At 37.4% G+C, this 22,278-nt stretch overlaps 1 protein-coding gene and 2 long non-coding RNA genes across 12 annotated transcripts in view; 2 read left to right on the top strand and 1 right to left on the bottom strand.

Annotated features, from left to right (window-relative positions):
* LOC147656700 (uncharacterized) overlaps positions 1–22,278 on the top strand; it is a 165,817-nt gene that overhangs the window by 48,964 nt on the left and 94,575 nt on the right. For 3 of the 10 annotated variants that reach the window (XR_015293709.1, XR_015293703.1, XR_015293704.1), the window contains exons 1-2: positions 18,987–19,117; positions 20,024–20,415. Coding sequence is in view for 3 of the 10 variants with exons in the window: in XM_086913349.1 (XP_086769475.1) it covers positions 12,916–12,925; positions 12,999–13,212 (224 nt within the window). In the remaining 7 variants the exon portion in view is untranslated. Of the gene's footprint in view, positions 1–11,762; positions 12,926–12,998; positions 13,213–18,753; positions 18,819–18,986; positions 19,118–20,023; positions 20,416–22,278 lie in introns of those variants that run through there. The other 7 variants (XM_086913349.1, XM_086913348.1, XR_015293706.1 and 4 more) reach the window with 6 other exon arrangements.
* Positions 774–3,419, top strand: LOC147656703 (uncharacterized). The gene is made up of 2 exons (XR_015293752.1): positions 774–1,043; positions 1,592–3,419. It is a non-coding gene; the product is annotated as an uncharacterized LOC147656703 (long non-coding RNA).
* LOC147656701 (uncharacterized) overlaps positions 19,605–22,278 on the bottom strand; it is a 94,148-nt gene continuing 91,474 nt past the window's right edge. Inside the window, exon 4 of the long non-coding RNA XR_015293711.1 lies at positions 19,605–20,400. This is a non-coding gene — a long non-coding RNA (uncharacterized LOC147656701). The remainder of the gene's footprint in view (positions 20,401–22,278) is intronic.

Raw genomic sequence — 22,278 nt, 5'->3', positions numbered from 1 at the left:
CAAACACGTCTCTCTCTCTCTCTCTCTCTCTCTCTCTCTCTCTCTCTCTCTCTCTCTCTCTCTCTCTCTCTCTCTCCACGTATAAACAAACGATACGACAAACAAGTATTTCTCTCGTTTGGAAAGCGTATCGAGATTATATCGTTACGGCGCGTATACCACCACTTTCACGTAAAATCCAATAGAACCTTTCCAAGAGCAGAGACAAGCGCGAGCAAATAAGCGCGTTGTCGCGAATGAACGAAGGTCAAAGATTACCCGCAAGAATACATCAACACCCCGCTTCTATCCGCCTATATATATATATATATATATTCCGCCACGAGGATGGCACGTGGCCGTGACTCGTCGTCCTCTCCAAAAAGCAGCGAGCAGCACAGAGGGATATCCCTGTGGTTGTCGCTCGTAAAAACCAACCCCCCCTCGCCCTAGACCTACCTACCTATCTACCTAACTACCTACCTCGTAAACAAGCAGCTGGCAGTCAATAAGGCGGCCGTCTTAGCCGGCGGCCATCTCTAAATTTACGCCCGCGTGTTTATAACGTTTCTAATTCCGTCCTCGACTCCGCTCGACCCGTAGACGGTTTTATTCGAGCCGGAAGCGGGGGCCCCACTTTCCGGGATCATCCGGCCTCCCTTCTTGACCCCGCCACCCGGGGCTTGGCGTTAACGATCACGTTTTCGAAATAGAAAACTTGGCTTCCGAACGGAGGGCTCGTTTAGAGGGGTGGGGAGGGGATGAAGGGGCACGCATTAGCGCCTGTTATTTACTCGGCGTGCGTCAACTCGACGAGTTTCCTGTCGGATCAATCGGTATTCCTCCCGGTAATCCTCCGACCCTGTGTCGCCTTCCTCCTTCCGCTTTGGGAAGAAGAGGAATTAGTGATGGTGGTGTGGTCCTCGAGTTTTGCGCTATTGCTCAATGATGAGTCGATATCGGTGATAAATCGTGTTTGTTCGCCAAGATTCGGGTGAATATCGATTATTCAACCCGATCGCATCAACCATTTCTATCGTACTTTTACAACATTCAGTTGACTTGTGAGTTTTATTCTTTTAAGTATTATGCGTGTTGCATAAAAATTTTGGAATTTTATCTTTGGTCGCATATTTCTTAAAATGATTTCGTACAAAACTTTTATACTTTAATATTTTATCTATCTTTACATATAGAGAAAGACAGTTTATTGAACATTGAAAATCTATATTGTTGCGTGATATTTTAATAACAAAGTAATTATTAAGAAGCATCCCCGGTTTGTCAGGGCAAGTATCATTTATCGTTTACAACGAAAGGTCAAACTCATCTCCACTTGAACTAATTTCATTACAGTATTCCATTGCTTACAAAACTCAGAAAGAAACTTTGAAAGAAACGCCGAAAATATAGTTCGATCACGGTTTAAGATAAAAAAATCTAACAATTCGATCGATATATTATTCTAAACAGCTTAGGAATCGCGAAGCGATATTTAAAAAAGAAATCAGAAACATAAATAAATATTGTCGAAATTTTGCTGCATCAACCCAAGTTGTCGTTGGATTAAATTAGAACTTTTCTGCAATAAATCGTTTATCAATTTCGACAGGTATTCGACTTCGAACGCAACGTTCCACTTACAGCACCGGAACGAGGCTACGAATAAGCAAGCTCGCATGCACAACCCCATGTACTCGCAATCCCTGAACGAGCAGGAATACCGGTAATAAAGCTATCAAACGAATTCTCCACGATCCAAGCGAATCATCGCCGCGTCGAGGGACAAGGTACCAAGAAGCCAGACGCGATCCACGGCTATTCGCTTTGTCGGCCGGGTGAAAAGAAAAAGCTCGCGCGTCGTTTCTATTTATATAACGCGCCTATAAGCCGATCCGTATAAATAGCTGGTTCGGTATTATGCAACCCGAGCGTAGCGCCTCTTGTGTAACCTGACGATCGCGAGGAGATCCTCCTCCTCGAGGAGATTCATCGGACGCCGTGAATCCGCGGGAAAGGACGATCCTCGCCCGGTGATTTGTTGCAGCCGCTTGTCTTGGAATGCCGTCTTCGAATTCAGGGGAGCCGGTTTCCTGAAAGCGGCGGACAACCCGTCCTGCTAGCCGTCAGTCAGATCGGATGAATATTTTTTTCGAGGGATTCGCTTATCGATCGTTTTCTCGCTGTTGTTGGCGACGAGTAGATTTGGAAGAGAGTTGGAATGTCAATCGAAAAATGAAGAAGTTATATACTCCGATGGACGAGTGGTTGTTTGTAGAAGATTCGAGCGGGATTAATTGAATTGTCACGAAGGATATTTATTTCATCATTTAGATCATATATAAATATGATCTTTTGCATTTCGTTTTTTGCTCGTCGATTTCTTTTCTCTTCTTCTCTTTTTTTGTTCATTAATAAGTGAAACGTAAATGAAATATTAATCAAACGATTGATTTGTGACGTGTTTGCGTAAACAGGAGTACAAAAAAAAAAAGAAGAAGAAATAAAAAAATTGTTTTCAAGAAATTCGAGTGCCACACAATTAAATCCTCATAAGATGTCATATTGGACTTATGGCAAATAACGTTGGTAGGACATCGTGCACGCCCAGTTTTATCCGTCACGCGATTAAATCATCACGAGAGATCATTTCGTATTAGTCACGCTGTGCGTTGTTCACTGTTTACGTGGAAATTGTCGAGGAAAAAAAAAAAGAAAAAAAAGAGAAACGATTGCGAAAACCGGGTATTTTGAATCGTTTCGATGGAAAAAATATTTTCCCCAATTGCGAAACTGGATCGATATACGATTCGAGGTGGCACATCGAGCTGGTGTCGCGAGTTCCGCGTTCCTCGTAAGGAAATCCCGAATCGAGACGAGAAAAAAAGATCAACGTGGCCACGTCATTCTGAAGCGTCGAATCGAGGATTCAACGTTTAGAAGACTCGTGGAAGCAGATACGTAATCGTGTACGTGCGGCGAAGGTGAATCGAAGACAAGGCAAAGAAAAATAATAACGAGAAGTTGGAATGATTAGAATTCTGTTTAATCTAATCGTAAGAAATAGTTGCTGTTGGAGAAAAAAAAGAGTCGGTTGATAATAATAGACGTTGATCGAACGAAACGTCAAAGTAATAATAATGAGTAGCTAATAGGATACAGTTTTAGAAATACTTTCAGAAAAATTCTATAGAATGTTTACGATGTATTATCCCATACGTCACGTCACAAATCTTACGTCTTCGAAATGAAACGAACAATGTAAGAGAAAATTGAGAATAAAGTAGATTAAGCGAATTATAAATTCGTCTTAATCTTCATGATCTAACTTTCTGGACAACAGTTTACGAATAAGGAGAAATATCATATATTATATCTTATTCATCGTTCTTTAGAATAATCAGTCGTAAAACTAATAAATTGTGTTATCAAAACAATAATTCTGTTTTATGTGAAAATTTTTTTATTTACTTTGAGAGGATGAAATCATCTCTTAAAATATTGTTCTTTTCCTGAACAATTTTGCACGAGAAATAATAAAGGAGTAAAATTTTAAACTATTTAAACTTTACTGTTGTGAAAAATAATTTCCAAATAAAATTATATACAAAATAAAATGATAAATGATAAAAACTTTGTGTATATATATATTGATTAAGATCTATATGTACGCAATTCATTGAAATCAAATTTTTCAAGATAAATGAATTTCCTTGAAAGATAACGTATATGTGATTGTATAATACGTATAAAAAACACATCTAGAGAATATTATTTTAATCAAAAAGTCTAATGTTTACAATTTGTTTACAATTTTTCTGAATAGGAAATTAATTGCAAATAAATTTGCTAAACTGAATTCGCAAAAACAGGAAGTTTAAATGAAAGATACAGGTAAACATCTTTAAAAATAAATGATTATTTCACATTGACTTCCGTTCCCAGCGATGATAACGATGATAACAGATATAAAGTATATCAAACTTCCTCGAGGTTACTTGAATCCTATATATAAACATGTACAATACTTGAAATGTAGAAAAATGGCGAAGATAAGATTCGAAAAATTTGGACGATTAAATTATTTTATTCGAAGCCCAAAACGATCATCGATATCGACGTTTAAATCAATGAATCTCGCTTGCAACCTCGATACACCTGATTTGCGATTTCTTTGCTTCCAATTTAAAAGTTAATTAACAAAACATTTACATTCAGCATGCCAGCTCTGCAATTTTATAACAACGATTTCAATTCCAATACTAATTATGGATATATTGTTAATACGAATTATTTAAACCAACATATATAACAACAAAAATTTGTTGAAAAGAAACAAAATATAATTCTTTCCAATATTCTTACAATATTCTTAAGTTCGAACTTAATCAATGAACGAGTAACTATTTGAAATACTTATCTAATTATTTATCTAATCTAATCCTTCACCATCGATACGCTACAAAACTTAAAGTTACCTTCACCCATAAACTTCACTAAATAAAACAATTCAATCGCTGAAGTTTTTGAACCTTCTCAAGGTTTAAGCGGAATCAAGCGGAACTTATCTATTAAAATAATAATTTTAATATTTCCTAATATTATTACTATCACCATCCATTATTCTATTCCTTTCGAATTTCGAAAGGAAAGCAAGAGCACTCCTCGTGACACGCGCTTCCGCGTCGTGTACGCCTCGGTTATCAGGCCTCTACGATATTGGTCTTCCGCTGGAAATAAAAACATTGATCCCACGAGGCTACGTACCCGGCCATTTCCATGAATGAAACGCGACAAGCGGGCAGCTTACACGATCGCGAACGCTTTTTATCAGGAGCCGTAACGAACTCAACGAACCCGGCTCTCGTTCAACGCCGACAACGACGACGCCTCGTCTCCACGCGATAACGCACCACGTTGTTATCGCGCCCCGCCCCGCCTCGCCCCGCCAGCCACGACAGCCAGCTGGCTTGGCCTTTTACAATTTCCGCCTCGCTCCCTCCACGAGTTTCCTTCCTTCCTCCTCCTCGAGGAAGGAATCGGCGAAAAAACGAAAATGGAAATATTCCTGACCTCGATCTTTGTCCAACAGACCCGTTGTTTCTTCGCATCGTGCTTGTATCTCGAAGGTGGATCTTCAAAAAGGATAGGGTTTTCGATCGAGAGATATTCAATAAAGAATCGCGAAATTTGTTGGAAAAATTGGGAGGAAATAATATCGAAAGGTGTCGCGCTACGATCCCCTGATCCGTTGAGGGGATTTAAACGATCGCGATTAAGCGAGAGGATGAGAGGAGGAGGAGTGGTGGGCGACAAAATGGTGGTCGAGATTTCGTTGAATAGGGTTCGAAGAGGGAAATAAGAACGATGGTCACGCGCTAATCGAAGCAATCGCGCTCTTTCCGGTTTGTTTTGCGTTTCATCCGATGGATCAACATTCCTCCGTCGGATGCTTTCTTTATTACCTTGCCTGTTTACTTCGGATTGGATAGCCGATTTAAAAAGCGGATGGCTACGCGCGTTCGAAAGGCAATTGACGTGACACCTTTGGCGAAAACAAGCAACAATCTCCGATGGAGAGCCGATGGAAAAACGTTATCATCGAGGCAAATGATCCTTTCGAATCGCCATTGTCGGACATTGGTATTATCTTTTTTTTACATATTTCTTCGATTAAGAAATCACCTTTAATTCTCCAAACTTTTTTTTCCAATTCGTTCCACTTCTATCTCTAAATTAATAAACTTATTGTAAATTTTAAGAAGCGGAGGAATATATATATATATATATATTCAATTTGAAAAATGAATATTCACGAACCATTCTTTCTATCCATTCTTCAACGAATATTATAGCTCCAGTTACGTGCATATGATTGATATTCATCAAGTGCACAAGTTGCTTGCTTCGCGAGAGAGGGTAACGACGATGCGTAAATATATCGGTGCATAATGAACCTGCCTCAACAACGATGAATCGATTGTTTAACATCGATCACAAGTTATTTACACGCGAGTCGAATGCCAACACCTTCGACCTCCTCGAATCGAGGAGAAAAGAAAACCGTTTCTAAACCGTTTATAATCCGGGACGAGAGAGGTGATTAGCCCGGTTGGCGAGTATTTGATTCAGCTAGGAAGTGTTCCGCTCGATGATGGAGGGACGGCCGCGGAAGCGGTCAGTTTAAAAACGGAGGAGGAAACTGGTAGCAAGTGGAACGCAGAAACTGCGCTCTATATTTAAATATAAATATATAATAATAATAATAATAATAAAAATAAAAATAAAATCGTCCCCTTTCGAGAGAACGATTGCTCAACCGTTCTACGGAAACGATGACATTTCAATGACTCGGCTTCGATATCTATGCCTCTGTTCGCGGGATTCATATTTATTTTCTTCGGCGGCGTCATCGACGTCGTGGTGGGCGTCGAAGAACGTCATCGAACCAAACGCAATCTCCTTTTAGTGGGAAAAAAAAAAAAAAAAAAAAAAAGAAAATAAGTAATAATCTTTTTAACGATTCTTGCACATCCGGTAGACTAGGATCTATTCCTTTTATTCTACGGCCATTTTCTTCTTTTTTTTTTTTTTTTTTTCATTTTTTTCTTACTTTCAGTATATAAGCGAAGACATATTTATGTTAAGTAAAGATTCATTAGTATGAATAACTTCAAGTTCAATATTTAATCTGAGCAAAGATTCATTATGTGAACAACTTCGAATTCAATATTACCGATGATATGAAGATTCATTAATAATACGAGCTTCGTTAAACTTCCGAATATTGTCAACGCACGACTGATAATAGTTTTTGTTAAAAGATTAAAAAGAAAGGATTTGATAATTCAATTTTACCTGTGCACTTTAATAAATGTACGAGTGTATTCCATATACTCTCGTATATATTTTTGCTGCACACACGACATGATGATGCATTTTAAAAAGTTGATCGATTAATAATTCACGATCATCATCGATTAAAACGCGGCCTCTTTTCTTTAATAAATACGCTTTCGATTTTTCGAATCGCATTGTTACGTGGAAATCATATTGTGTGCAACGTGTTCTTGACCTAGACATGATAAACGGGAACGCGAAAACGCACACAACAGTTATGTCCACACACCGATGCGACCACACTGCTCCTCGATCACACCTCGAAACGCGCCAACTCACACATCCCGACTTTTAAGTTCTTCATTTCCATTCTAAATGCATCGACTGACTGTGCGATTATGTTAATTCTTTTTTTACCGTCCGATGCATTGTATGAAGTGTTGCTAAACATCCAGTACTTATCATATCTTTGTACATATCAAAATGATCGTCTTACTAAGTGGTTACAAAGTGTTACACATTGTATTATTCGTGACGAGGGAAGGAAGGAAGGAAGGAAGGAAGAAGCAGTCGGTCGAAAGAAGAACTATATATCGTAAATACTTTAATCTTCTCTCCTAAGAATTTTTATTTTCATCCGACGAAACAAATCTTCGTTTCGATCCTCTCTCCAACTTTAAATCTAAATCGAACTAAATTTAACGTGCTGGTTAAAAAGCAACAACAATGTCTCTCGTTGAAATTTTATTTTGATATTATTATTAAAGTAATTTGTTGCGTCGAAAACGATAAAAAACTGCTTGATTTGATCAATGATTCGACCAACTATAACTGCAAATACGTGTTAGGTTCGTGTTATGTCAGAGAGTTGCCTGGTTCTGGGTATGCAATCGTGTTTCCTATTAAACAGCGGTTCGTCTGGAGGGAATCTATATTTTTGGACGATCCATTGACTCTCGTAGCTTTAGTCATGCGACTTGGTACGGTGCCCAGTGGCTGTTTGCGCAATAACGTGTCAGCAGAATGTGAAATGTCAGAGAGTGGCTTCCGTGTGAAAAAGACGCGCATCCAGATATTCGCATCTGCGAAATTCCACCGTGGAATAAATATCGATCACGACTTTATTACGATTCTTGGGACGCTTTTGGGAAGAGCTTCGAAACTTCGTCATCGAGGGAGGTGACTCGTGCTCACCATGTTCACGTGATCGAAATCGATCGTCCCTTTTAGAATTTCTGCGAATTTTCTTCGTTTCCTAAATATACAGGGAAATTCGATACGAGGATCGATCTAATTCGTGGTAGAAACGCGTATTTGCATCGCTTGCGATGCATTGGTCCACGCATCTTGGAAATCGAGAAATATGTCATTTTCTTGGAAGGGAATGGTTATTGGGAAGAGGTATCGGTTTCCAGATAATAAGAAATTTTATGCTTCCAAGTAGGGAAATATACTGTGAATTTCACGCTTCCAAGTAGAATTTGTATTTTCAACCACACATATCACACCTTCTCCTCCTCGTCGGACATGATCGTGAAGATAATTAGTTTCCGTGTAATTTACAAATGATTCACGGTGATTCTGATTATGCAATGATACTGATCATTTGTTTGTATCTCATGAAAGTCATTAAAAACAGCGACTTAAAACTGAATCTTCGATCGTTTACAATTTATCTCGTGTTATTCGAAGCTTAAACAATGATCCTGACGAAGGCAATTTCACGAAACTATCGTTCCAAAAAAAGAAAACGCCGATACGTGTAACTTGTCAAGGGAAGTACAAGTTGAAGTGACATTCAGCGACGAAGTGGCGATTTTAATTATTTTGAAATACGAAGAGAGCCAACTATGCTGGCGACCGTGCATAGCTTCCCAAAGTATTTCGAATATGACCTACTTTGATGTGGCGTTCATCAATGAAGTGGTAATTTTAATTATTTTGAAACTCACTGACACAGCTTCCTCTTGGAGAAGTACTTCGAAAAGCGACCTACTTTCAAACACATTCATCCACCAACGAATTAATAACTTCCCGTACAATGAAGATATTCCAGCAAATCTCCATTCAGATTTTTCTCAAGAAATTTCGAATTTCGAATCGAATCTAAGTACAGCAATGTATCTCAAATCCGACCTACTTCAGAGTCCAGCTATTAATTTTTTACTTCGTGCGTGCAAGAAGTACACGTCAAAAATTTGAAACGCGACCAAATTTCCATCAGATTCAAATTTTTCCTCGGATCGAACCGTGATATCTCGTTCAGATTTTTCCCAGATTCGAAAATCTGAGAGAAACTTGATATTGCGCGGTTCGCGACTACCTGGAATCGACGAGCTGGTCAAGCCGGGAGGAATCGTGTTGCAAAAGGTGCAAATTCGTACGTTACGCACGTTCACGCCTCGACCAATCGCCGATAGGCAGATAAGCTTCCGGGAACAACGAGAGGACATCGATGGTTCGCTTATTTACCCTCGATACTCGTATTTTTCTTTTTCTTTTTTTTTTCTCTCTCTCCTGCTTTTCCCTCACTTTTGCCTGCCCTGGTCTTTATCTATCTGAATACTGTAGATATCCACGATTTTCATGGGAAATCGGTGTTTCGTTATTTGACGTAACGAGACCCGAAGTCACTTCGAAAATTGATGGATCGGTGTGTATACGTATGTATATATGTACACTATCGGCCAAAAGTTTTTACAATCATAAATTTATGGACGCGCAGATATATCGAGTTTTCGAATCGTAAAAAGTACGTAATACGTTGATTTGTTAATTTATTTACACGTCTAAAAATTTCATTTGAATCGTCGTTAGAAAGTAACCAATTTATGATTTTTATTTCATTAAAGATATTCCAATATTTATATTCGGTTAAACTGAAAACTTTGATACACGTGAAGAATAAATTGTTGACATTCTGTCAATCTTCCAAATTTTAAAATTAAACTGCAATACTTGATACTTAACATTTAATTATACTTATCTACATATAGATTTATACACATTTACCTATTGCATTTCGTATTTGAAAAAAAAAAAAAAAAAAAAGTTTGAGAAGCACTGTTTCACATGGATCGATTTTCGTCCATTAGCGTACCACATATAAGTACACGCCGAGGAAGGCGCGTTTCTCGCGCCACGAGATGATCTCGTCACGTGTTTAACAGCGTGACAATGAGCCGTTCTTTAACCGTTTAATTGTCTCTTCGAGGCAGAAAGAGAGAGACAGAGAGAGAGGAGAGAGCCGGTCAGAGTCCAGAATGCGAGATGCCGGACGCGAGAACTCGCGCCAACTTGCTACCGGGAACAGGCGCGCGAAAGAATGTCCGCGAGGGAGGAATTTTTTCGCGGGAAGATCGGGCGCCGCGTTCTCAGCCAGGAATGTCACGTTTCTACCGAGAATATTCGGTATTTGCTCACATGTTTCTCGGTATTGCGGGGAACACAGACGACAACATTGTTTAAGCATCGACAAATATTTTCTCCCTTCTTTTTTTTAATAACGCGGCGATGATTCGATGATAAATATTTTCCAAAGGAAGGAAAGAGAGCGCTTAAGGATCGATCGCTCCTCGGTTGCTCGATAATTCTAACGAAATTTCGTTCGATTGGGAAAAAGTATAGCTTTATCGAGTTGCGACGATAAAATAAATATCGGATAAAAGTATCTCGAGTTTTTTTATCTTCCTCCCTACTCGAGTTTATTATTGAAGATTTTTATTGGAGATTATCCATGGATAAACTGTATTTCATTTATTTTTTTTTTTTTTTTATATATTCAAGTATAACTACGTATATATTCGTAAAACTACGAATGGAACGAATACTGCAATACAGTTTTTCAATAAAGTCTATTCAACTACTTTGATCGCAAGTTTCGTTTGAACAATCGAATTGATTCGATAATATCGATGATCAACAGCCACAATTTTATTTATCAATTCTTTCGAGAAGCGTGCGAATAACGATATATTGGAAATATTCCTCGCCCTTTGCACCGGTTTCCTGTTCCCAGATTTATTCGAGTCAAGAATTTACGATTAATCTCACGATCGATCCCCGCAGCTGGAATTGTCGGCGACTTCCGGGTGCACTCTCTTCTCGAAGCGTGGCCAGCTCCGCTGTTTGGCCAGCATTGCGGCTTCATTCGAGTTCCGAGAATGTATTGTGTTCGTTCGGTGGCAGCTGTTTGTTTAAGTAATTCGTGGTCGTGACATGGATGAATCAATGGCTCTGGACGAGAATAGGAATTGCAGAGACGCGTAACGAGCGTGGGAGGCGGCGTCATGGGGCACTTATAGAATCCACGGGCGAATTCCACGGCTAAATATCGCAATATTTTAAATTAGTCCCTCGATTCTTAATAATAGGCGCGAATACATTTTCGATTCGTCGAGAGGAATAAATATTGGAGGATTTTTGGAAATGTAAACTCTTGGAGTTTAATGAAGATCGAACGTCTTAATATTGATAGATGGATCACGCGTACGAATATGACGGGCACGGAATTATTTTCATTATTTATAGATCGATCAAAATCTTTTTTCTCTTCGCGGCCATGACATTTGATTTTTTTTTTTTTTTTTTTTTTTTTTATAGTAAATTTCCAGAAACACGTTCAATTTTGTTATTCTCTGTAAATCTATTTATCTAGCGATTAACGAGAAAATAAGAAATTTCAAAGGAAACGAATGATTATGACTTTTTTTTAATTTTATACATATAATTGCAATTTCCTTAAAAGAAGAACATACAATACAGAAAAGATTAAATGTCATTCTTTCGAATGCTTTTTGTATTCATGTATTCAAAAAAAAAAAAAAAAAAAAAGAAAGAAAGAAAGAAAGAAAGAAATTGTGCTCGTTAACAATGAAAATAATTGGTCATTAGCACAAATAAATCGATTCATCCAGTATGTATGTCATTAATCATTTCTAAAATTAATTTTATCTTACACTTCCTGATGAATGCGCAATACTTCTCAACGTATCTTGTTTTTTTTACGATACTTCTCAAAGGCTGGCAAGCAAACAAACAAACAACAGGCAACGATGTTACGATGCCATTTAGGAAATCAATTTTCGCCGCCATTCATCGAAACGCGTTTTCCATAAGGTCAAACGTTTTCCGATTTAAAAATCCGCTTTGTTTTTATGAATAGAAAGTATTTGCATCGCGTGCCGGCTTATATTACCTTCTGATTCATTAAATCCACTTTCTAATTGCCGATAAAACTGCGGCACGCGCGAAATAATCGCATTGCGGATCAATTTGTTTATCGATTTCCAAGACCAGCCATGCCTAAACTTACGAGAATATCAAATCGATCATGGAAACGCGAACAACTAGAGAAAAACGAAAGATATTTGATATTCCTTTATAAATATTTTCTCCACTCGTGTTCCTCCTCATGAAAAATATAATTCAAACAAAAATTCTCCCATCTTTCTAATAATTCGACATTTATTTACTTACTTACAACCAACGCGACGTAGTTCTCCTTCTCTACGTCCACGAATTCCACGAAAAGTAATACAAACAATCCGACACACGTACAATCTCTAATCTCCTCTGGTGATTCCTCTGGTGTCGATATTCTCGCACACATTTATCACAACAAGGTTGAACTATTACGGTTGTAAAGCTCGGCTACGTCGAAATTCTCATGTTTAGTTGTCCTACGGACGGAAGAAGAGAAGTTTCGCTCCATCGCGAAACTTTTGCACCGAATAAACAGCGGAATTTTCCGATTTTTACGACGCGTTTTTCGCGGTCAACCCTTTTTTTCTCCCCCTCCCTCCTCTCCCCCTTGCCTCCCCCCCGCAAGGGAGCAATGCTGGTAACAAGTTCTCGGCATCGGTCTATCTTTCTTTGTCGGCTCGCCCTCCTCCGCCTCGATTTATGTGCCTTTTTAAACCGACTCGTAACTGTCATCGCGTCGATCCCGCCCGCGAATAAAATTTCTTGCCACCCGCCAGGAATTGCAAGGAAAAAGCGAACTCCATCCGTCAAAAGTTTCTTCGTCGGTTAAAGGGTGGATAACGGTTGCACATCCACGATAAATAATGATAAAACAATACATGATGTGTTGTCATGAATTCGGGTAAGAAAGAACGACTCGTTCTATACGTATATATTGTCGAAGATCGAATTAAATTACGTTCTATGTTTTGTAGCAGGAAGGGGGAAACAAGTTGAACTTGAACAAGATAGAGAAAAGAGAAAGTTGGGAGGATATTTTCATCGAGAGGTATACACAGTTGCGTGGAAGGGAAGAAAAATTTCATCTTTCTCTCCTCCTCGAGGATTCAGGGGACCGATCGATGGATCCGTTCGAGGATCTGAAAGGAGCATCAGAGGCGCAGATCGGCAATCTCACACACACGAAAGGTAGGTCCCTCCACATACATTTTTCGCGGATACATCAAGCTGTCACGTATCTTGCGCGACATATCAATAGCCCGAAGCGTACGTGTCATTAGTCCGCGAGAAGAAGCGTGAGAAATCGTTGATATTTTCTATCAAACGCGCCGCGTTTCTCGTCATTCCTAATATGTACGCATAGACGTAAATAGAGAGGTATCCACCGGCAATCTCTGCCGGACTCTCTTTGCTCCTTTCACTCATTCCTCCACAATGCGCGAGCAAAAAAAAGAAAAAAAAAAAATCAAATTCCATCTCGTGGCCTGGAAACTTGATTAATCATCCCCTACGGCGAAAAGTTTTCGGCAATGTCGAAGTAGATCGAAAGTAAAGTGATGTAATTCTTATAAAAATATATATATATATTATATATATTATATTTTATATATATTTATATATATTTTTATATATTATATTTTAATGGGAATGGGTTAAATCAATGAAGAAGAAGAAGAAGAAAAAGAAAATGTTAATTGGAAGGAAATATTTGGTTCATAAAAGTCCCGGAAAAAATTTTTACGTGCGCTGGCATTAAGATTGTTAATTATATGCATAACCAAAGATTTCACTTTTTTTACAGTTTTCTACTTGATTAAAAAGAAAGTTGTAAGTAATTATTTATTTATTTATTTATCTGGTATTTATTTTAGATCGATTTAATATCTACGTTTGATATCTGTCCACGTAACGCGTACGTAATCTCGAAAAAATTATTTATTTTTATTACGCAAAAATGCGTCGAAAAAAGAGAAAAAAAAGAAAGCTATTCCTGGATGCAGACAATGCAGATCCTATTCACTTCTCAATTTAGCAATTTTTTTTTTTTTTCAACTTTATATCACTGTTACATAAAGCCTATTTTCCTCGTCAATAATTTCGAACGAACTCACTTCGAATATTTACAGAAAATGTACATTATATGCTCGTTTTATGAATCTAATAACTTTTAATGAACCTTCTCGCGTTTGGACAAAAAACACTTCGCCAAAATTAATAACTAATTCTCTCTCAATCCCTCTATTGCCAATTTTCACAGAATAGATAGAATTGAAGAAAAAATTCTGCCAGAAGTTCCCTCTCGATCCCTTGATTTTCACGAAATAGATAGATAAAAAGAAAAAAAGAAAAGAAAATAAACGTTATAACTTAATATATATATATAGGTATATATGAAAACGAATCGCAAGGGACGATAAACGATGTTTAATCAGCATTGGCGACAAGGTTCGCGGAACACGGGATAAAGCGCGCGCGATTCCGCGAAGAGTCGTAAGAAAATCAAATATTGACCATCGATAATCGGCACCGATTCTATTCCGGCATTTCGCGGAAACGGTAATTCCGCAGTTGCTCGGCCGACTTTTGCCCATCGCCGGAAACCAGGCCGTCGGCGAATCCGGACTTTCGACCGATCGCGTCACACAACCGACTTGCCCTCGTTGTTGTTGTTGCCATTGTTATTCCCATCGGTCGTGACACTCCACTTTGTCTGCACGTTGACGATAGCGTGCACGCTGCGTGATCGTGACTACTTTCCGCGTGAAACGACGCGTTTCGTCGTCGCTTTCCTCTTTTTTCTCCTTTTCTTTTGCTCTCAAGCGCACTCCTCTCGAATACAACGAACGTTTCGAATGGGGGGGTTGAAACGGTGTTTGAAAAATAATTGTTTCGAATCCTCGTGTTTTATTGAACATGAAAATTCCGATTTTGAGCGAAAGTTCGTGTGGAATTTGACGAGTTAGATATGCATGTTGGGAGCAATTTTTCCCTTCTCTTGATAGAAAATCCCCTTTCGAGGGGAGTGAGATTCGAAGAATGATCGGGCAAGTGATTACGTTATTTGATAAGAAAAATTTGCTTCATCATATATCAAGTTTTATATAAAATAGAATCGCTGTTGAATTTGATAACACTTGTTACGATTGAATTGTATTAAGATTATTTTATGATCGACTATTATACGATTTGATAAATAATAAGTCGTGATAAACGAAGATAGACACGAGTAAGTTTATATTGTATTTCCCATGAAACATAATTACTTCGTCGCGAAGAATACGAAGAAAGGTAGAAATTTTATCGTAATATAAGAATCTTGGATTAAAATGAATCAAATTGAAAAAGCGCGATGAAAATGCATTTACAGGATCCTACTAATAAAGAATACAAATAACAACGGTCTTTTTCCGCGTCGATAACTCAAAAATTGCAAATTTTCTGTCGCGATAAACGCAACAGTAGCGTATCTTGTTATATTTGTTAAGTTTTATTATTCCAGTTTGATATTCCTCCGGATCTTAAGTCATTTCTAAAAATAAAATATTTACTTCACAACATTAAATTTATTACGTTATTAATATTGCATAATTACAGACAAAGAGCCGAGTTAATCTGACCGAATCGTAAAAGAATTGCGTTTCGGGAGTAGAGAGAGAGAGAGAGAGAGAGAGAGAGAGAAAAAGAAAAAAAAACGTAATAACACGAGGTAATAAAAAAATTCGAACGAGAGGAACGAAATCATTGTCTACAAACATAAAGAATAATAAGCGGTGTTTTTCATCGGCAAGATATCAGTTTTCCAAACGCAACGAGAACAGGTGTATGCGCACGTGCATCCAATGTACACACTTGCACAGTGCGCATCATGCTCCTAGATTAGGCGTTTTTCCGATCCTCGGTCCTCGGGTATTAAATATCGCACGATTTACTACCGAGTAACGGGTATCATGTGCTAACAATGACGTGCATTTATATTCGCGCAATTACGGTTTATCTGACGGCGATGGCGCGTGCTCATCCCCGCGGCCGTATTGCGCGTCTACGCATCGGCAACGATAATAAAAGCGTCAAGTGTCGTTCCGTTGTGTCGCCCCCTTTTTTTTTACTCTTCTTTTTTTTTTTTTTTTTTTTCCTCACCAAACATGGCGACACTCGTGTTACGACGCCATCAACCTTTTATATAACCGATGATGCCTGATAATTAGTTGTTACGTATGTTTTTAGTTTCTATTTTTTCTTTTTCTTTTTTACGAGAAGAAAACAAGCATGTTGCTAAACACGAGAAAAATCATTGGGGAAATGACGAGACTTTGAAAGAATTTTTGATATTTTTTTTTTTTTTGGGAGGGGGGGGGGGGGAACAGAGAGGAAAAATCTAAATAATGGTGGAGACGTGGATGTCGCGTTATATCTAACAATAAAAATTAGTCGTGACATTTTTTGCTGTGGAGAAAATTTTTGAAAAAAGCGATTGTTTTTTTTTTTTTGCAACGACGGATCGAGGAAAGGGAAAATATTTCAAGCGAACAGTTGGTTTTAAAAATATCCGCTCTCTCGGCTGTTTCGTGATTATTGTTATAAAATTTTTTATAAAATATATTTTTGTATCAATTATATTTTGTAGTTTCTGTTTTGAAGAATGATGAAGGACAGGATAGAAATAGTTAGTTGTTCCGTGAAAAACTATCGTAACTGATGTAGCGGCGATATTTATATCGATCGTGAAATCTCGAACGATCTACGTTCCAGGTTTGAAACATACCCGGTGCTTCTATTTTTGTATGCAAACAATTCTTACGTAAGTTGTTTGTAAATAAACGATATTCCAGAGTTTATTGGATCATTAGAACAAGGTAAACGTGTAGAAACGTGTACGCGATTTATGGTTAAACTTGTTCTTCTAGTATTTACGACGTTGTACCAATGAAGACAAGTGGTTTTAGATGAAGAAGATTGTGATCCAGGATTGATTTTGAAAAAAAATATGTTTTGGAATAAAGAAGTGTTTTCTTTTTATCGAAAAGATCACTTTATTAAACAAAAGAAACATATAATTAGATTTCTAATTAATTAAAATGCTGTTTTTTTGTGTAAAAAATTTTATGAACTTGTCACGAAAAAATTTATAAATATGTTTGATTATTTGAAAATTAAATTAAGAATTACACGTAATAAATACGTAATAAATTTATAAAATATTTGTCTACTTCGCATTTTCCTATATGCGGATAAAATATGACAAGTATTAAAGGCAGTGAAAAATAAACGTCAAATAAAATATGCGTAAACATACGTTTACAGTTGCTTAATTTCCAAAACACGATGATATCATTGTTATTTTTCAAACAATAAATTTATTACTGCGCAGATCATAATTTTCCTTTTCGTTTTGATTTATTCACTTTGCGATATATTTAAAACCATTTCCAAAAAATTCATCAGAAACAAAAAAATTGTATCAATAAATTTACCTCAATATTGAAATTAAAAATTTGTATAAAGAAGTTTTCAAATATAAAATGCGCTCTCGACAGAAGGTCGATCTTCGTTTCTATCGCTTGATAAAGAAACGTTGCACCGAGCTGTCCTTCCACTTGTAATAAACATGGACAGTGTCACGAATGGAATGCGAATAAGTAGCGGGGCTTGTTTCTCATTTCGTGTTGTTTACGATCTCGAAGAGTTTCTGCGTTGTGGACAAATGTCCGCGACTTTCGCGTAAACTCATCCACGTCAAACGAGTAAAAGCGTGGCTACCTTTCGATAATCCACATTTATTGCGAATACGATAATATAAATAACCATAATTCTCGTACGTCATGTTTTTGTCGTGCCTATAAAATCCAGACGAATCGTCTGATCGATCGAATAATATATTTATGCGTTCACGATTTACGTCTATAATAATCTTTTTTTCTTTTCGTTAAATCAATATCGTCTGCCGATAATGAGTAGGCTGCGTTACGAGCGTTCTCCGGAATGGAGGACGCGTAACAGTAATAATAGCGTCTGGATTTCATTACATCGTATAGAATAAGATAAACCGAGGCATGAAAACAATTGTGGCTCGTTTATAATCGCGATTCAATGGCGATGCGTGCGGCTACGTATCATTATAAAACCTAACCTTCGATGCGCACATATGTTACCGCACAAAGAAACGGTAAATAATCACGAGAGGAATTCAATCTATAAAACTTAAGACGAATACGGAAATAATGGGATACGTACTTGGTTGGTTGGAAGGATCGATTGAATCGGGCAAAGTGGATAAAATGCGAGCGAAACGTGACACATTCCATCCGAGCTGGTCGCTTTTGGCGCACGCGACAACCCGTTTACGCAATTTATCGTAACGTTGTAAACGCGGAGGTCAGCTTCGTATTCTCTCTGGTATCGCGTGCACGAACAACGACGTAGTAAATCCTCTTGGTCTTTCCTTTTAATCGTTCTTCGAAAACACACACCCGGACCACTAACAACAGAATACAAATGGCGGTTTTCACCCCGACAACGTTTAAACTCATAAGTTAACTTGTCGCGCCCTCTAGCAACTACTCTTTTATAACTATTCCCTAGCGGTCAGATATGGCTGTGTTGCATTAATTTCCGAATGCAACTTTATCGGTATAATTCCATAAAATCTGGTGCACCCACGGTGCTCGTTAGCCGATGACCTAGAGACTGGCCTCGCTCACATGGAATGTGAATCAGTTGCAATCGCGGCTCCCACGGATGATGTTTACAACGCAGACGCATGTGCGTGCGGCTTTAGGCCTAGAACAAGCGACTAGGTATGTTGCGTGCGCACCTGGTATGGCGCGATATCGCTGAACAAATATTATTAGTTTCTAAATATGGAGTCGGTGTGTACACGATAATAAAAATTGCTATTACTAGAACTGAGTGTAACAATTGAATGTGGTCACAGTCGAATTAGAGAGAGAATGTGTGCGGCTATGGTAATTAATGATGACTGCTTTGCATTCATTGTTCCCGAGTTACCTTTGTTAGATTATAGTGTTTAACGAAAGTGCGTAGTATTTGTAGCGTCACAAGCCTGTTTAAAAATCTTACGCCATATTGGTTAAATGTAAGTAGAAACTGAAAAATGAATAATTTATATCTAAATTGTTAGAAATTTTAGAAAAATCCATTAGTGGAGGATATTAGTAATCTTATTTCGCGTAGATTTTCATAATTAGATGAAAAATTAAGTTGAAATTTTATGATATATATATGATATATATATGATATATAAATAGTATGAAGTTTAGTATAATGTTGAGCATTAGAAGTATTTTCCTTGGTACAGCTATTTCTAAATTATTGTCGCTCTATTTCTAATTCTTCAAAAGTGGAATACGTATTGCCAGATATATTGAATACCAAATATGAAGTAAAACGTCATTTGAGTTTCGCAGGTGTCTTAATTAGGTATGGAAACAGGTTTATATATTAGAAATCGATACAAGTTGTCGAAAGTTGTCATTGTTCCTTTCTAAGTAAGATACACCTTATACAATAGATATATTGAATTCCATGCTAGATAAGGAATAAATTAAACCGTAAACCGTAAACCGTTTTCATTTTGCGGATATTTTAATTAAGTGTAGTTTTGAGACACAATGTATAAAGTTATTATCTTGTATAACCTCGTAGAATAAAATATCCATAATTTAAATATGTGCTGTTTAAATATTGGAAGTTAATATAATACTCTTACATATATTACGTATTTGTTCGAAAACAGTAGTATAGGTTATTTTGACGCAAAATAGTATATTAATATCTTCGTTAACCTATGTTATTAAATTTTGTTATTTTATATCAATTACTAACATTTTATTAGAAACAAGTGTCATAAAATATTTAAATACTAATGTATCTTATTACATTGTATTAAACGAGAATTATTAACGTTAAATGCATATCGAAAAATTGATCAATATGAAATATATTTATATTATTTTAATAATCCTATTCATACTTTTTTCAGATTTATGTAAATGACAAGTATTTTATGAGTACTTTATGCAAATTTTTCTAAATTCAAGTCGAAGCAAGCATCAAAATGATATTCCACTTTCGAACTGGGAGAAAAGTTACTCAACTGTTGCCTCCGGAACGTAAACAATAAACAAAAGTCTCAGATGAATCAGCACGGAGGCATGCTGAATCAAGCCAGCTCTAAGATGCTCTATTATTAGCCACATGAGGCAATTACGGACACGCCAGTAACGATTAACCAGCCGCTTTTAAATCGGCCAGTTATTCCTGCCGATGTGTCATCGTCAAAGAGAAGCCGTTCCAGCAGAATCGTCATTGACGGCGTCATCGTTCTAGCCATCGGTATGTCTATTCGCACTAATGCATCTACGAGAAAATAAGGTATTTATATTAGTTATTATATCTCTTAATACCAGAATTTTCCTTAAAATAAACATTTTTTATTTATTTTTAATATACTAAAAGTATAATTTAGTTATTTTTAAAGAAACGTTGTTTAACGTTTAAAGAAAATGAGAAATAAGTTTATGAGCTAATTACTGTAGGTTTTAAAAGACGAAAAACCAATTATCCTGTGTTAATTACTGTACTCTTTTATCAAATACCGAGTTTTGTTTATTTATCATAAAATAATGTTCCAAGACTTTCTCGAGGAATATTACTTCTAGAAATATTTTAGTGAAACTAAAATTTAATTTAACTGCAGGATTTTCACGATGGTGAATGTTTGTCAAAATATGAAAAGAAATTATAGAATGAGTTGTATCTTTTCATGGCAATTACACATTGCTCTGAATACCATAATAAAGAATGTGCACAAATTTATAGGATGACCTAATACAAAATGAACTCTGAGCTTTGATCAAGCATATTAAGACTAAGAATCAACTTCATTATTTTACAAGCGTTTAAATCTCGATTTTATCCAAGTCATTCAACATTGACCGTAGAACAATCCAAACTTAACGAACGATAATGAATAAGATGATTATTAAAAATTGAATTTCAAACACTGATACTGAACTGTATTTAAACTAAGAATCAGTTTCATTATTTCACGAGTGTTTAGATCCCGATTTTTGATCTGTTTATCGGTAATAGTTTATCGTAGAAATAATCATCTTCATTCATTGATACTTTATAAACAAAGCAAACGATTGTTGAACGGCGCCTAGGGAAAATAAATATGCGCGGCTTGTGCACATTCTCCAGCTCATTTTCCCGTTTCCCTTGTTTCCTCGTTTTTCTTCGAACAGACGTGAATGGAGGTAGTCTGGAGGCTTTGTCGCCAGACGATTCACACACGTAGAAGCGCGACTAGCGTGCGAATAGCGGCACGTTCGCGATTAGAACGCCAGCTGCAACCTACGTTCCCGTTCGTGGGCTGGTAAACAGGAAACTCGCTATCGTCCTCACGCTGAATCTTCTTCCCATTGTCTGTTGCAACTACGCGCGAAATTCCCGCTTACTTACTGCATCAGAACCCGAATTTCTTTTGAGTCGAGAATTGAATCTCGACTTATTCCGCTAATAATTTGCAACGTATCTGTACCATTCGTTCTTTCCTTTTTTTCGGATACGATCCATTTTAACTAGAGAAACCTCATGCGTGCCTGCATGAGAAACATCGACTCCCTACTCTCCAGAACATTCTGGTTAGATTTCTACTCTCACGGACGATTTTCTACGTCCCGGAACGATCAGGCTGATGCATTATGTCCGCGAATCGTTGACAAGCGTTCCCCCCAAACGAGAAACTTTCGTTTCTTCCCACCGAATAAATTATTCTTGTAATATCTTCGGTATTTCGAGTGACAATATATTTAATCACAACCGCATAGTTCAATCCACCTTTTAGAACATATATACAAACTATAAGACACAGATTATAAGACTTTCTCTCGGGACAATCATCAAGATCAACTGCTAAATTCAGCCATTTTCTCTTCTTCCATTCCGTTTACTCCGCGAATATATCCCCCTATTATTCCCTCCCCCGGTTTCGATTTAATTACACCCACCAGACTTCTCTCGAACTTATGATCCTCGAAGCGAAGGTAAGCCTCTTCTTCCGTGTTTACGCGGAATTTCCCTTCCATTATCGTAGCTCGGCACATAACATAATAACATCGTCACTTTCTAAAAAGCTGTATCGTTCACACCGTGCACCCCACCGTGTAACGTGTGAACGCGCCCAGAGGCCTAATCACACGCGCGGCTCGTGTCGCTCGCTCTCGGCCGCGA

The sequence above is a fragment of the Apis florea genome, unplaced genomic scaffold, assembly GCF_048593485.1.
Source record: "Apis florea isolate Af1SG1 unplaced genomic scaffold, ASM4859348v1 contig_3496_pilon, whole genome shotgun sequence".
Classification (NCBI taxonomy): domain Eukaryota; kingdom Metazoa; phylum Arthropoda; class Insecta; order Hymenoptera; family Apidae; genus Apis; species Apis florea.
The sequence above is the reverse complement of the archived record's forward strand: the minus strand, read 5'-3'. Positions and strand labels throughout refer to the sequence as shown.